The sequence below is a fragment of the Andrographis paniculata genome, unplaced genomic scaffold, assembly GCF_009805555.1.
Source record: "Andrographis paniculata isolate CXL003 unplaced genomic scaffold, ASM980555v1 Contig74END, whole genome shotgun sequence".
NCBI lineage: Eukaryota > Viridiplantae > Streptophyta > Magnoliopsida > Lamiales > Acanthaceae > Andrographis > Andrographis paniculata.
The window spans coordinates 625,955-643,051 of record NW_026137611.1 but is presented as its reverse complement, the minus strand read 5'-3'; the positions used below and the strand labels follow the sequence as shown (position 1 = coordinate 643,051).

The window sequence follows — 17,097 nt, the reverse complement described above, 5'->3', positions numbered from 1 at the left end:
AACTTCTGGATACCATTTATCGTTTGGAAGCTCAAAAGGAGAAACTTGAAGATGAACTTGAGAAGTTGACAAAGATCATTGAAGTTAAATTTACTGAATCAAAGGAATTGCAGTCAGATAATCTGAAGTTGAAGAATGAAAATGATAGACTTCGGAAAGGGAAGGAAAAATTGGATGAAGTCCTCTCAATTGGTAAACCGTTTGGTGATCACAAAGGATTAGGCTTCTGTGAATCCTCTCAAAGTAGACCAACTACATTTGTGCGAGGTGGTCTGCTTACTGATGTCAAACTTCCAGAAAAGAAATCAACTCAAGTCTGGAAACAGAATTCAAGAAAGAAAAGAAGCAGAATCAGAAACAAAAACCACAGAAAAACTCAGAGTGAGATGACAAAGCTGTCACAATCTACTAACTGTAAGTACTGCATGTATCCAGGTCATTCGGCTGTGAAGTGCTTGAAGCTGGCAAAAGATGTTATCAGTGGGAGACGGATTCAATGGCCTACTGAAGAGCTGAAACAGAACATTAAGGTCAAGTTTGTATGGATACCTAAGGAGACTCAGAAACAGCTCGAGTGTAATGTGATCTTGTCAAGTCAAGAGTCTACCAGAGCTGATCGATGGTACTTTGATAGTGGTTGCTCAAGGCACATGACTAATCAAAAGGGAATTCTGAAGAATTTTGTCGAAGACCGAAGTGGAGAAGTCATTTTCGGAGATGGAGCAAAAGGAAAGATCAGTGGCTATGGTATTCTTGAAAGAGAAGGAATTCCAAGGTTATCAAAAGTCTATTTCGTAGAAGGGCTGAGTACGAATCTGATCAGTATAAGTCAACTATGCGATGATGATCTACATGTGAAGTTCACCAAGGATTCATGTGAAGTTTATGACACTGCACAAAAATGTGTGATGACTGGTATTCGTTCGAAGAACAATTGTTACTTACTGGAATATCCTCAAATGGAAGCACTGATATTGAAGGATGATGAATCGATGCTGTGGCACACCAGATTAGGTCATGTGAATCCACAGAATCTGTTGAGGATCAGCAAAATTGGAGCTGTCAGAGGACTACCAAAATTTTCAAAGATTCCAAATACTACTTGTGGTGACTGTGCAAGAGGAAAGCAGAAAAGGGCTGTGCATTCCTCGTTGGAACAACAGTTCAGCAGCAACTGTCTGGAGCTGTTACATATGGATCTCATGGGTCCAGTTGATGTTTGCAGTCTTGGAGGAAAGAAGTATATCTTGGTCTGTGTAGATGATTTTTCGAGATATACTTGGGTCGATTTCTTACGTGAGAAAAGTGATGCGTTTGATGTTTTTGAGAAACTGGGTACGAGACTCATGAATGAGAAGAAATCAAAGATTAACAGATTGAGAACAGATCATGGAAAGGAATTTGAAAATCAAAGATTTGCTGGATTTTGCAATGGATTGGGAATCAGGCATGAATTCTCTGCTCCAAAGACTCCACAACAAAACGGAGTAGTGGAAAGGAAGAATCGAACGTTACAAGAGATGGCTAGATCAATTATGCATGCAAAGGGAGTAGCCAAATATCTATGGGCTGAAGCTGTCAACACAGCTTGCTATGTGATTAATCGAGTTTATCTCAGATCTCACACAGAGAAGACAGCCTATGAAATCTGGACAGGAAAGAAACCAAATGTTTCTTACTTTCATACCTTTGGATGTAAGTGCTATATAATGAAGGACAGAGATCAACTTCATAAGTTTGATACTCGATCAGATGAAGGCATATTCTTGGGATACTCACTGAACTCGAGAGCTTACAGAGTATTCAACAACCGTACCAAGAAAGTGATGGAATCCATGAATGTGATATTCGATGATACCATCTCAGAGAAAAAATCTATTCACTCAAATGATGATGATGATGAAACTGCACCAGATGTTAAGGTGACTCAGAATCCTTCAGAGGTTCAAGTCATTCCTCAGTCCCAAGATGTTCTGCCACAGACTGGTGACAACATTCCTGCAGAAAGTTCTGTAAGATTCGATTGGTCAGAACCTGAATGCTCAACGGATGTAACAACAACCAATCAACAACCTGCTGAAACTGAATCAGATGCTGAAGTGAGGAGACATGGTTCAAGAATTTCACATAATCATCCAATTGATGCAGTTATTGGTGATCCAATTGGTGGTCGACTGACTCGAGGGAAACAGATTGATTTCAAGAATTTGTCTGGGATAAACTGTTTTATTTCTACAGTTGAGCCAAAGACAGTAGACGAGGCCCTCAAGGATGAATACTGGATCAATGCAATGCAGGATGAGTTGAATCAGTTTACAAGAAACCGAGTATGGTATCTGGTTGAAAGACCAACTGATGTGAATGTCATTGGAACTAAGTGGATCTTCAAGAACAAATCTGATGAAAAAGGGAATGTTACCAGAAATAAGGCGAGATTAGTTGCACAAGGGTACACACAAATTGAAGGGGTTGATTATGATGAAACATTCGCTCCTGTTGCCCGCATTGAAGCAGTGAGATTGCTGGTGTTTGTTGCATGTTCCTTGGGTTTTACTCTCTACCAGATGGACGTCAAGACAGCATTTTTGAATGGATGGATTAAAGAAGAGATCTATGTAGAACAACCAAAAGGATTTGTGGATCCTTTCCATCCAGACCATGTCTACAGGTTACGAAAAGCCTTGTATGGATTAAAGCAAGCGCCTAGAGCGTGGTATGAAAGATTGTCAAATTATCTGCTGGAGAAAGAATACGTTCGAGGATCAACTGATAAGACAATGTTTATCAAGTTGAAGGGAAAAGATTTGATGATTGCACAGGTGTATGTTGATGATATTGTGTTTGGGTCGACTGCAGAATCCTTGAAGAATGAATTTGTGAAATTCATGGAAGCCGAATTCGAAATGAGCATGATCGGTCAGCTTAATTACTTTCTCGGATTGCAGGTTAAACAACATGCAGATGGTATCTTTCTGAGTCAAACCAAGTATGCTCAGAACATGGTGGAGAAGTTTGGACTTCGAGATTCAAAAGGAGTCAGAACTCCTTTGGGACAACAAGAAAAGTTGTCGAAAGATGATGGTGGAAAAACAGTTGATCAGAAACTCTATAGAAGCATAATTGGAAGCCTTCTCTACCTGACTGCAAGTCGTCCAGACATCTCCTTCAGTGTTGGTGTATGTGCAAGATTTCAATCTGCTCCTAAGGAATCACATCTTAAGGCAGCAAAGAGAATTCTCAGATATGTCAAAGGAACGACAGAACTAGGATTGTGGTATTCCAACAGGTCTGGTCTTGATCTCATCGGATTCACAGATTCAGATTGGGCTGGCTGTTGTGATGACAGGAAGAGCACAACTGGTGGATGCTTTTATATTGGAGATAACATTGTTAGCTGGAGTTCGAAGAAGCAAAATTCCATTGCCTTATCGACTGCCGAAGCTGAATATATAGCTGCTGGAAGTTGCTGTGCTCAGTTGTTGTGGATTCGACAAATGCTACATGATTATGGTATTGCTCAAGACTCATTCACCCTGTTTTGTGACAATACTAGCGCCATCAATATTTCCAAGAATCCCGTTCAACATGGAAGAACAAAGCACATCGACATACGGTACCATTTCATTCGAGACTTGGTGGAAAATGGAGTATGTGATTTAAAGCACATTGGAACAAATGATCAAAAGGCTGATATTCTCACAAAGGCTCTAGATGTTGATCGATTCGAAAAGCTACGAAGGGATTTGGGTATGTGCTCAAGTCCTCCTTGATGATGCATGCTTAAATAAATAAATAAACATCTCCATTTTGTTTGGGAGAAAATTGGAGATTAAAAATAGTCTTCTGAAAATATCAAAAAGAAGAAGGATCATTTTGCGAAAAGAGAAAATCTGCATCAAGGATATTATCGGTATTTTGAGAAGGGTTTTAAGTTTAAAACCCAAAAAGAGATGATTTGACGGCTCTGCGTCACTGCTCTGGATGTCATCACAGCCTTATGGGAAGTGGTGTTTCAGAGGACATTGAATACATAACTCGAACAGGTCACTCGTCTTCCTCATTTCGCGTGATTTCATATTTCGCTGAGTACAGTGGTGAGGGTTATCCTTACTCTTCTTCCTACAATTCTCTCTTGGAGAGAACAATGGTGCGAACTCGCTTTGGAAAGGAAACAGGGTCAGGAAGTACAGTTGCTCGAGGACGTGGTCGTGGAAGAAACAGAGGTCGTGGGCGCCGTGGTGGACGAATCAGCTCTTCTCCACCTCCCACCGAACCAGTTAGTGAGATTCCAACTCAACCTGAAGCAAGCGAGGAAGTTCAGGCTGTGGTCACTGACAGTGTGACTCCGCCCTCTCCTAGGGATCACATTGCTGATGCCGAGGAACTTGTGCAGAAAACCCTTGATGAAACTCAAAATGATAGTCCTGAGGATGATATTCCTGGAGATCAAGCGACTGATCATGCTGAAAAAGAGGACGATGGGAAGGAACAAGAGATTGGTGAAGCTGATCCCAGAAATGTTGAGGAAGACACCATGATACACTCCGAGGGAGCCCCTGAATCTGAACAACAGAGGATCGAAAAGGGTACTTCACCCCTTCATCCTGAGGAACCAGCGGTTACTCATGAAGGTGCAACTGCTGAACTCTCTTTGTCTCTTTCTGATGAAAGTCTCAACACAATCATAGATAGAACTGTTGACAAACTTTTTTCTGAACGAATGGAGCATGAAAATGCTGTGGTGATGCCTGCACCGGTTGAACCAGAAACCAAGTCTGACGACTCGGACAATGCCCCTCTTGCCACTCTGAGAAAACGCCACTCTGGAAAACAAAAGAAGAAAAGGAAGATTTCTGATGACTTCTCTGGTCCTTCAAAGGAAAGAAAGAAGGTAGTGATTGCCAAGATGAAACTGAAGCAAAAGAAGTCAAAATCTCGAAAAAGGAAAGCTACACTTCCCCCAGTCTCGGCTGAACAAGCAATGGACATTACACATTTCGACGATGGAGCAGAGTTGTTCGAATACGATATCTTAGCCAATCGGAAATTTGTTCCTGAGGCTCGGTTTACCGATCCCCTACACAAAGATGTTGGTTTCCTCGCTTTCTTGAGGATGAAAGGATTGCGACGTTGGGCAGTTTGTCTCAAATCCTATTGCCCGAAGCTTGTCCGGGAGTTCTATGCCAATCTCACACGAGACGTACTGGAAGAGGAAAGTCCTTGGTTCCACAGGGCTTATGTACGGGGAAAGATGATTGAACTCAGTCCTCAAGTGATCAACAAGTTACTACATCTTCCGTCTGATAATCCTGAAGTGTTTCCCTCTACCTTGATCAAAGAATCCCGAAGAGAAGTGGCACTTCGACTATCTGCATGGAAATCAGATGACTTTGGACTAGCTGGCCTGGGTGCAACTGAACTGACTATGAAATATCAGTGTCTGTTTCGATTTTGTGCAATGAATGTTTTTCCCACCAGTAATGGGACTAACATTGGATATGAGATGGGTAAGTTACTTCTCTGCATTGACAAACTTTGTGCTGACATCAATTTCGGCTTTGTTGTCATCTCCAGAATGATGAAGTATGCCCGCGGCAAGTCATTTGACAAAACGAACCTCCCATATCCGGCCCTCATTACACTGTTACTGAAGCAGAATGGGATCCTTCCTGATCCCACTGAAGATTCAATTCAAACAACATTTTTCAAGCCTAGGTCGAACTTGCACAAGCTTTTCAACGACTTTAAGGAACCTCTCCCAGCCGATCCGTCCGGTCAGCTCTTGGAAGCCCGAAGGATACTTCTTGAAGTTTTGCAGGAACAAGCTTCTATTCACTCCACCTTAGCTGAACATAGGAAGAAAATCATTCGTGCTCTGCATCTTCATCCTCGGTTTGCCTCCGGTCCAGATGAGGAGGAGGAAATCCCTGACTTCCTATAAGCATCCCAGCCTTTTTTGGCATCTGTCCACGCACGGGGGAGAGATGCAGGAGAGAGGGGGGATTGCTGCTGCATTACTGGAAGGAATGGGATCATCGGATCATCAAGAAAGGGGGAGCTCTGTTTGAACTGTGTTTGTAGCATCACTGTGTCATGACTTCTTCACTGCCTGTTGCTGTTTTAGACTCTTGTTTTGCTGTTCTTGGACTTTAATTTCTGTAAAGGCTGCATGTAGCCTTCTTTGGATTGATGGCATGTAAACCTAACCTTAACTTGCTCTTAATTTGGGTTAATCTACATGTGTGGGAGATTATCTCCTGCATTGTGTGTGGTCACATATGCCAAAAAGGGGGAGATTGTTAAGATAATCTCAATTCCTCTACATCTATTTTTGGCATAGTGACAAAAACACTTTTTGCTTCTGTGGTCGTTGGCATTCAAAAACAGCAACTCTGGCCCTGCTGGTTAAGTCCAATCATGCAGCCCTTTGTGTCCCCTCTCGTTGGTGGCTGCTCAAAGACAAATTGGACATTTCGAATTTGTCTTCTTGTGATCAGAACTGATTTGATACAACATCATTCCTTGGTTAGAACAAAGGGAATTTAATGCATGTCATTTCATGGCTGCTGTGGTTGTATGTTTCACTGTATTAGAGTTTTGGGAAGTGGTGAGAGTGATCTTAGAGAGATTGGGTAGTAAGATAATTATTGTGCTTATCCTCTCAACAACTTCCCTTCCACCTCCATGCATTAAGTAAGTGATTTTCATTGTATTTCTGTTGGAGAAGCTTGGAGATCAAAGGAAGACTGGAGTTCTGATCAGGGGAGCATTCGAACTCTGTGCAGCCCAGCTATGACGGTTGTTAGTACGAGTTTGTAACAACTGAAACCTTGAAGGGTAATTAATTTGTAGCGTGGGTTGGTGGAGGTTTGAGTGTTTTGTTATTAATCAGCACTGATTAATGAACACCTCCTGGATTGGTATCCCCCGGATGTAGGATGGTTTATATCCGAACCGGGTAAACAAATAGCATCTCATTTATTGCTTTGAAATACTTTCATTTACTTCATCGACAAGTGGGTGTCATAACTGTGATATAACTACGCTTCGGGAGGTTGGCCCATTTGGATTTGTGTACGAGGATTTATTGGAGTTGCACTCATTTCCATCCCAACAATAATAATAAAATAAAAAACTGAAATAAAATGAACTGATTTCTAATAAAGATATACTCTCCTCCATCCCATAACAAAGTATCTATTTTTCCATTTTAGTCCTTCTTATAACAAAGTATCAATTTTCTTTTTTAGTAACGGTACTATCTAACTAACATTACAAGTACTCTTACAATTTACAATGTATTACACAAATGTCATTACCTTTATATCACACGTACTAATAAGGTTATTTTAGTCATTTCTACTTATTAGTTATTTTAGTCATTTCTACTTTATTCCTACTACATCCAAATATAATACTAATATTTTTAAAACTACGTGCAAAAAACAAATGAATATTTAATTATGGGACGGAGTATACATTATATATCCCCAAATTTTCAAGAATGTTTGTCATTTGAACAAGCATATTGTTTGTTTGTAAAGCATGGCTTAACATGAAAAAATTACAAAACAAATTACAAACTTCACAGATTTAGTCTAATTACACTTTTAAATGGATCTATATTCAAGTTCATAAGTACTCTCGAATTGATTAGTCTTTATTTTCAAGAAAGTGAGCGAAGTTACACTTTTTTTTTTTTTTGATAACTTAAAAATTCGCAATTGAATCTAATAGTATGTAACTAGACTCGACAAAGCAAATCATACTAGACGATCATCTGTGACAGACAAAATTCAAATGAGTAAGAAATTTAAACTTATAATCTCACGGTCACGAGTCTATCACTACATAACCGGGTGATCTCTTATGGGACTACATAGTTTGTATTCTATATAAAGAAAATCAAACAATTTTCATGTACCATGAATTTTCATGCTCAAACACTACCAAATATATATATATATATATATATGTATATATAACAAAATTTCATTTCTAAATTTTACGTAGCTAACGTAATTTTATTCATAATTTTGTCTCTAATGTTATTACTAACGAAAAAATAAATTTATGGACAAAAAGTATTTTGTTACAAAAGTGTCATTTTTTTGTAGTGAAACCCATGTCTATTTTCTAAGTTAGCATGATCACATTCTATCAAAAGATAAGTACTATCCTAATTCCGTTGAAAACTTAGATAATGATCACATTGCATTTCACTATCAAGAGACGTAATGAGAGGATTATCTTGACATTATATCAAAATATGAAGTGTCATATCTCACCTCTTTGCTATTAATAATGGATGATTGAGAACTACCACTTATAATAAAAAGTCACGGAAATTGTATAATATTTTTTTGTATTTTAGTATAAATACATAAAATATTTTATGTATTGTGTAAAATTATTTTATGTTATTTTAAACTATCCACAAACTATCATTTCAATTTTAAGATGATGTTTGATTGTAAATACACAATTAATTATACAAATAGAAAAAATAAAATATCTTAAATGATTTTATTTGAATAAAATAAATAAATGCTCAATTATTCATTTTATATATTTTTGTAAAAATTGGGCAACGGTTTGTCTAGAAAAACTACTCAATGAACTGTTGATAAATTATTTATTTATTTATTTTTATTCAACAAATACTATTTAATATATTTTACATTATTTAATTATTTGTATAAATTTTGTATTATATGTTTACAATAAAATATCAATTTTGAATTAAGAGTATGGTTTAGGTATACTTTACTTTAACACAAATAAATTTCACACAATATATATAGAGATATTTTGTATACTTTTACTAAAACTCGTTATATAATAGTATATACTAAAATACTTTGAGAATGATAAAAATGTTAAAAAATGTTAGTGAATAATGTGAAATTTGATGAAAAAAAATATATTTGATCTTTTCAAAAAAAAAAAAAAGGAAATTAAATAGCGCAAAAATCCGAAAGTAATACTCCTTCCGTCCGCTTATAAAGTTTACATGTTTTTATTTTGGGACGTCCAATTACAAAGTTTACATTTTATTAAATACCCTATTTTTTTCCACAAATACCTTTACTTTACATCACATCGTTACTTTTACACAAAAAGTAAGGACAAAAATGTCATTACACTACTTTTAACTATTCACTATAATTAAAATACTATTATTTCTTAAATACCGCGCCAAAAGTAAATGTAATCCTTGTAAATGAACGAAAGGAGTATCATATAAACAGAGTCATAATGTTGTGGATCAATTTCAACAAATATAATAAATAGATTATACAAATAAAGGATTGGTGTAAGTATCATTGAAGGAATAATAGGAAGGTCCCTTAATTCATTTTGTTTCTCTTACCTATATTGATTTGATTCAATCAACATACTAATTGCTGCGGCTATCAACATGCAACCATAAAGTAAAAATATATACTATGTAGTTTATATATTTAGTTGTACTGTATATATATTTTTATATACTGCCATATGTATATATGTTATATATAATATTATCATGTATTATTCCATCGGTCCAATTTCTATTGTCTTAAAATATATTTGCACGGTATTTTAAGTGATTCTCTTTTTGGTATGAATTGACAAATTTACCCTTAAGGGTATGATAAAGATTAAAAGTAGTAAATGAATTAAAGATAAAAAGTAAAATTTGTGTTTAAAAAAGGAAAATAAGGCAATAGTTATAGTACATTCCAAATAAAAAAATAAGACGTTAGTTTGTGAACGGAGAAAGTATTATTTATGTGTTGTTTGTTTTGTATATTTGCGCTAACTGAGTTAAATTAGCATCGTGCTTATTTAACTTAGCTGGCGCGATAACCAGATCACTTGTTCTTATTTATATTCACTATTTTTCCCCCACATTTCCTCAATAACTTAGGCTCTATTTAGACAAAAGTTTTTGTATATATACGAAGTTCTACAATTACTTTGAATAATAAAAAAAAAAATTTAAATATTTGATGTGATGATTTAAAAGGAAAAAAAATGAAAGATATGCAATATAATATTTTTTTCGTCTCAATTTAATGTATATTTTTGTTTATCCATTTTTTGTGCGTTCTATTAAAAATTTTCATTTTCAATTATAGTAATGTGTTTGTTTTTGGTGTCAAACCAAAAATTATATTATTAACCAGAAAATGTAAAATGCAGTTGGATAATAATAATAATAATAATAATAATAACCCAAAGTATATGCCCACTCTAAATGATGAAAAGTTAAAATGAGAAGTAAGAATGGTGGGTAGGGTAGGGTAGGGTAGGGTAGAGTAGGGTTATAACAATGACATATGTAGAGGATGTCTAAGTAAGAATTAGAGTCAGCTAAAACTATATATAATTAAACATACATGGTACGTAGCAAAAGATATATATATATATACACATGCAATATAATGCTACTGTGTGTTTGTTAAATAATTATAAGATGATTTGTAGTTTATACATTGGTTTGGCGTTCCTTACAATAATACAATTAGTTTAATTAAGAGTGAATCATGTGTTGATGTAGAAATCGTATTGACAAGGACAATATAATAATTTTTTCTTATTAGTATATACTTAATCTCATATAAAATACATAATAATTTTAAATTTATATATGAAGATTTTAATTGTTCAAATTTTATTTATTTATTTTTTTTCTATCCAAAATATAAATATATTGGAAGTTATCTAATTTCATCAAGACATTTACTTAGATCGGACTACATTTGGCTATTCGGACCAAGTTTTTGAAAGATTGCAAATAGAAGTTTTTTGTCTAAATTGTTTTGAGAAGGTTTTTAGGTTTGTAAAAATTTGTTCTTTTAAATACGAGTAATTTGATATAAGCAATCGATAAACAAAAAATAATTGCGAACAAAACAAAGATGCAACACAAGTATGGATAAATATTCAACAATTATATATGTATATATATATATATTGTATTATAAATCATCATAATACATATAAGTATTCGGAAAATACATTCAATTTTATATAATTGTCGCCAACACATAAATAAACAACAAGTCAACAACAAGAAGAAATCATAATGCTAATAATAATAGTAATAATAATAATAATAATTGTTCTTAATTATATCATGAGTTCAAACTCTCAATATTTTCTTTCAAATCAACAATAATGTCTTTACCTAGAACAATTATAAATAATAATTCAAAATTTCTATATTAGCAAACCATAATATATCACACATAATATTAAACAATAGTATATAAATATATATATATATGTATATAAATTTTTTCCATATTTCTATAATTTAAGATCAGTTGTTAACGGGATTTACTCAAAGTGCACTAAAAAATAACAGCGAAGATTTCCAAGTTATCACAAATAAAAGAATAAAAATCAATTGTTAACAAATTCAATTTTTTACTAATATACGTATATTAGTAAAAAATTGAATAAAATACTACTCCTAATATTTACCTCAATCATTCAACTATAAATATACCGAGACATTTATATACTTTTAAAGTAAGTTTCTTTTTAAAATGACATATTTCTTTCCAGAGGCGAACTAGACCAGGATGGAAGGGGGGTTAATTTTTAAAATTTTTGAAACGATCATTATCTATTTGTTATCCAATAATTTTATCAGTGAAGTTATCATATTTCGAAAACATTGTAAAATACAATTTACATTGACAACTGCATATTACAAGATAAATTTTGTATTATATGAAATTGACAAATAATAAAAACATTTATTAAAAAAAAAGCCGTTAAAAATATCATTTTATGTGTATTTGCTTGAGAAATTTTTGAAGATTTTTTTAATTACTATTTATTACTTTTTTGTTCATATCTATTTTTATGTTATCAAAAAATTATTAAGATATAATTTTTTTTATTATTCAAAATTTAAATTTTCACATAAATATTCTATCAATTTTTTAATTTATTTATTATTTTTTATATTATATATTATAAAATAAAAACAAAAAATTAAAAATTATAAGGGGGTGGGATGGGGGGAGGGGGAGCCCCCTTACCCCCACATACATCTACCCTGTTTCTTTCTACTATTAGATTTGATATATTCAAAATTTCACTTATATATAATTTTTCCCTTTCCTCTTTTTTTTTTTTTTAAAAAAAAAAAATTCTTATACATACAATTTAAAATTTCAAATAAAAAGTAATAACAAAATAAACAAAAAAAAATATCTAAATTATATTACTAGTGCCAAATAAAAGAAAATACAAAACTAGCAAATAATTTGGAAAAAGGGAGCATAGTGTATCCAAATCCAACCGCAGAAACTTATAAGCCAATCCCATGCTGATAAGTTGAAACATATCATGGTTGAACCTAGAACCTTCCAGTAGATATATATAATAGATAGGTAGGTAGGTAGGTAGGTAGGTAGGACAACATTACCTCGTACATTCTTCACCTATCCTCTAATTGTCTGTGTAATCAATCTTTAAGAAACTTTACTACATTTAATTAATTAATGATGTGTTGAATCTACATGCACGTACGTGAGTAACCTTCTTTACTCTAATGACAATATACTGATTATTATTATTTTTTATTTATTTCATTTAAAAGTATGTAATTTCTATTATGGTAAAAAATAATCTATACGTACAATATATATAAAAAAATTATTATACTATACTAGGCCAAAATGTTATTATATAAGTCAGATATACAAATATAAAAAAATGGACAATTTATATTATTGTCAGTGCATTAAGCACCAAAATCTGAATTTTCTTTGTCCGGAGGCACAAAAGAAAAGAATGTCTCGTCGTGATTATATTCTGTATTGCTGAGTTGAGTCATTCGTTACATTTAAAGTGTCAAAATTATAGAAAAAATATATTTTACATCTTTGCAAAATCATTTCACAACTTATATGTCAAGCTTGATATTTTCCCTTTATTTGGAGACAAAATGGACAATTTTTTTGCGAGGCACGACTCATATCGAATAACATATAAGTTGTGAAATGATTTTGCACGTTAAGGTTTAATATATATGATGAAGACAACTAAATTGCAATTCAATAACAATATTGGTTAAATCGTAAGTTTATAAAATATAAGATACATATTTATGTGCCTACATCAGTACATAAATACGATTTTTTGCAATTTTCGCAAATACGATTACACCTCTTTATAGGTTTGCACTGCTACATACAAAAACAATAATAAATCAAACAATATCATCCTCCTAATTATTGGGAATTTCGTAGTAGAAAGAACCTATTCTTGAATTCAATTAATGATAATTTTTCGGAATTCAATTTCAAGATTGTCCTAAGTAAAGCAAAAAAATTTCCAAGAGAATTAATCTGGCGAAGCATGTAGGTATTTTTTTTTCGAAGATCCGTTTTGGTGAATAACGTGTTGAATAAAGTTGTGACATAGAGGCCTTAATAAATATACCTTTGAATTGAAATATAACTATATGTATAATTGGTAACACAGTTTGGACCAATTTCCTAAATTGTGTCAAGTTGGAATCAATTGATTTATTTGATACCGACCAAACCTTAATGCAACATTGGAACTTAATTAGCTAACTACTGAGAAAATCAAATTGAATAATAATAATAATAATAATAATAATTAATTTCTAATTATGCAAATAAAATAAGCATGCACAGAATTGGAAGGATGTCCCTATCCAGAAAAGATTCCTTAACAAAAAATCTACCCGTGACACATGATGCCAATCATTATAATGTTTGTTCTCTGTACCTAAGGCAATATTGAAGCAATTAAAAGATATATATATATTTATATAAAGTTCATATACCTAACTATTTGAAGAAGGCCCTATAGGTTTTAATAAATTAAAGTTAACACAATATATTTTGGGTAAATTATATCTACAATATACATGTCTTATATATATATTATTATTATTATTATTGAACCATGGTACTTTCCTATCTATGATTTCCATATAATAATAATTATCAAATAAACCTCTTATCCTAAAAAAAGAAAATAAAGAATACAAGTCACGCTTCTTTAACCTTTTTGTGGATACTTATGTAGTCAAAATGAGGTAAATTAATATAGCATATATATAGGGAGTTGTTAGATATATAAAAGTGAACCAACAGCCAATATTGAAAAGGATTAAAATATAGCAATGATTTTGTTTGAAAAGATGAATCAGTTATTATTATAGTATTTAACAGATGTGATGTAGTTGTATTTAATTATTAAGATATCACAATATATATTCATATGGTATGGTGTGTTATAGTAATAATTATAATGGTCCATGTGAGGTGTGAAAAGTGTATTCAAGGCGTTCATATTTTTAGGTGCACACATTGAAGAGACATTCAAAATTCTTTCTACAAAACATTTTAGCCATGCATGTGTATGTATTATACATATATGACTACGACATTAATTTATTGTACAACAAGATATGAATGAATATCCAGAGAGGTTAATCAATCTCTTCTTGACATTTCATTCTGATCACTCCAGCTACAAAACAAACATACATTGTGTATCATACATACATACAAATATATACATACATACATATATATATATATATATATAGAGAGAGAGAGAGAGAGAGAGAGAGAGAGAGAGAGAGAGAGAGATGGAGAGAGAGAGAGAGAGAGAGATGGAGAGAGAGAGAGAGAGCAATCAAGCATGAATGAAAGTGGGTGAGAAGTGAAGTGGAGGGCCCTATGGAACAAAAATGACATATTAACAAACAATTTTAATTTCATTATTTTTTCTTTTCAAAAAAACAAGAAAAAAACGAAAGAACACTGAAAAGAAAGCAAAGTGAAGAGAAAAAATTGAAAAAAGTGAAAGAGATAGATGGTAAGAATTAAGCATCTTCTATTCTACAAGGTTGGTGTAGACTGTAGAGGTAGCTAAATAGTACATATGTGTAATAACCTCCAAAAATCATCACAACCTTACAGCTATCAATTTACCTATATAGCTGCATGCTGTAGCCCTGTACTGTACTGTAAGAGATCCATCCATAGTAGAGCTAGGGAAGAAGATACAAACAAGTACATCCACCCCACCCCCACCCCCACCCAACAAACCCCAAATTAGATCTACTGTTCCATTCATTTCTGTATATCTTCTTTTACTCCCAATCTTAACACACAGCTCAGTCAGAATTAAATTAAAGAAGATGAGAAGGAGCCGAAATACAATTACAATGTCGTCTGCACCCTCAAATCTCTGCCTCTGCAATTTTCTCAGTCACCATAAAGCAGCAGCAGCAGCAGCCATTACACTTTTTATCAATTAACTTTCTTCTTCTTATCTGAAAAACCCTTGAAAATATTGCCCCTCTTATATCGTTTTTTTTTTTTTTGTCTTTTACTACTACTTTCTTGATCTTCAGCTTGATTAATCTCTCGACCTATAATTAACTAGCTAGAGATCAGATCATCTTATAGGGAGATCTGACTTATCTGCTGTGTTTTGGCTTTTCTATTTCTCAAATTTTCTTGGGATCTCTTCCAGCAGAAGCAGAAGCAGAAGAAGCAGGCCTGTGAATCTTGGCAGCTGTCAGTCTACTCTACACGCTGTAAAAGCAAGATTAGGTTGTGGAAAAGAGGAAAGCCTAGGAAAGTGAAGGCAGTTTTTCAGAGGAGATAAAAGCTGAAGCAGAAGGGCAAATTTAAGGAGCATAGCAATATATACATACAAATATATATATATACATCTGTAAGCAAGCTAAGATTATTAAGTATTTAATTAAGTGATGAGAAGGGGTTTGTTGGGATCGGATGAGCCAATGAAAGGTCAAGTTGGAGGAGGAGAAATTGTACAGGTGAAGGGTGGGCACATTCTGCGCTCCACCGGCCGGAAAGACAGACACAGCAAAGTCTACACTTCCAAGGGACCACGTGACCGGCGCGTGCGATTATCGGCCCACACCGCCATCCAGTTCTACGACGTCCAGGACCGCCTCGGCTACGACCGCCCCAGCAAGGCCGTCGATTGGCTCATCAGAAAGGCTAAATCCGCCATTGATGGTCTCACACAGCTCCCACCATGGCACCCTCCCACCGCTGAAGAAGACTCAAACCCTAGCTCCAACGACCTCGCCCTCGACCCCCACTCCGCCGCCCCCTTAATCGCCGCCGGCAGCAGTAGCAACTCCTCTTTCATGGCTTCAGACTCCATCGTCAACGCAATGAATAATTCCTTCCCGGGCTTCACCACCACCGCCGCCGCCGCCGCCACCAGGGCGGAGGCGGCGGAGTTAGGGCTGTCTCTCCACAGCGACGGCGGAAATTCCGGCAACTTGTTCCCCGACTGTTATCAGAGAATCAACGGGTTGGATGGTAGGGTTGGATTTGGCGCCATGAATTCACAGGCGGCGGTTGAGCCTCACGCGCTGCTCTCCCAAGGGCTGCTGCCTTATTCTAACAGGGAACTCCTTCAGTCCAATTTCGGGGATCAATCATGGAACCTGCAGAGGCCGTTGCCTACCGCCGCCGTGTTTCAGCAGCACGCCAATGGCTGCCAATCCTCCGATTTCGGAAGCCCTTTCGACTTCGGATTATTCGGCACCCCTGCAAGAATTATTTATGGAGAGGAAGAACCCGACAGCCATGTCTAGCTAGCTTCAAAGGATTTTCGTCTTCTTCTTCTTTAATAAATAGGTAATCTTTTTTACCTTATTTTACCCTGAATTAATATTCCATTTTGAATTAATCTTGTGATGCTAGCTACTTTAAACTGCAGCATATATTAGGATCGATCGAATCCATCCAACAGTGTGGGATTTCATTAATTCTTGCATTACGTACACTTGATCAATATGTTATCATTTTTGCTGGACTAAATTTATTTAACAGATGTGGGTTTCTCCAAACTCCATATTCTGACACAGCTACTGTTTTGGTGATTTGGTTGTATACTTAGAATTAGTGCATTCTGGAATCGATTCGGTCATGTCTGATCATAAAGACACCTTCAATTTGAGGCCAAATCTTTGCAGGAAAAAGGGTATTAATTAATTTATTTGCAAGAATCGAAAGTTCGTATAAGCTAGTGTCTAATACAGGAAGGGGATTTTCAGTT

At 34.5% G+C, this 17,097-nt stretch overlaps 2 protein-coding genes across 2 annotated transcripts; both read left to right on the top strand.

Moving 5' to 3' along the window:
• Nucleotides 1-3,997: 3,997 nt before the first annotated feature.
• On the top strand, nucleotides 3,998-5,941 carry LOC127265858 (uncharacterized). The gene has a single exon (XM_051295874.1). The coding sequence runs from the start codon at nucleotides 3,998-4,000 to the stop codon at nucleotides 5,939-5,941; it is 1,944 nt and encodes a 647-aa protein (XP_051151831.1).
• Nucleotides 5,942-14,900: 8,959 nt separating this feature from the next.
• On the top strand, nucleotides 14,901-16,870 carry LOC127266170 (transcription factor TCP10-like). The gene is made up of 2 exons (XM_051296333.1): nucleotides 14,901-16,676; nucleotides 16,759-16,870. The coding sequence occupies exon 1, from the start codon at nucleotides 15,770-15,772 to the stop codon at nucleotides 16,631-16,633; it is 864 nt and encodes a 287-aa protein (XP_051152290.1). The 5' UTR covers nucleotides 14,901-15,769; the 3' UTR covers nucleotides 16,634-16,676; nucleotides 16,759-16,870.
• The last annotated feature ends 227 nt before the right edge of the window (nucleotides 16,871-17,097 follow it).

Bases quoted from the DNA above. Each gene is read 5' to 3' on its own strand.
- LOC127265858 (XM_051295874.1), top strand. From the start codon at position 3,998: ATGGGAAGTGGTGTTTCAGAGGACATTGAATACATAACTCGAACAGGT.
- LOC127266170 (XM_051296333.1), top strand. From the start codon at position 15,770: ATGAGAAGGGGTTTGTTGGGATCGGATGAGCCAATGAAAGGTCAAGTT.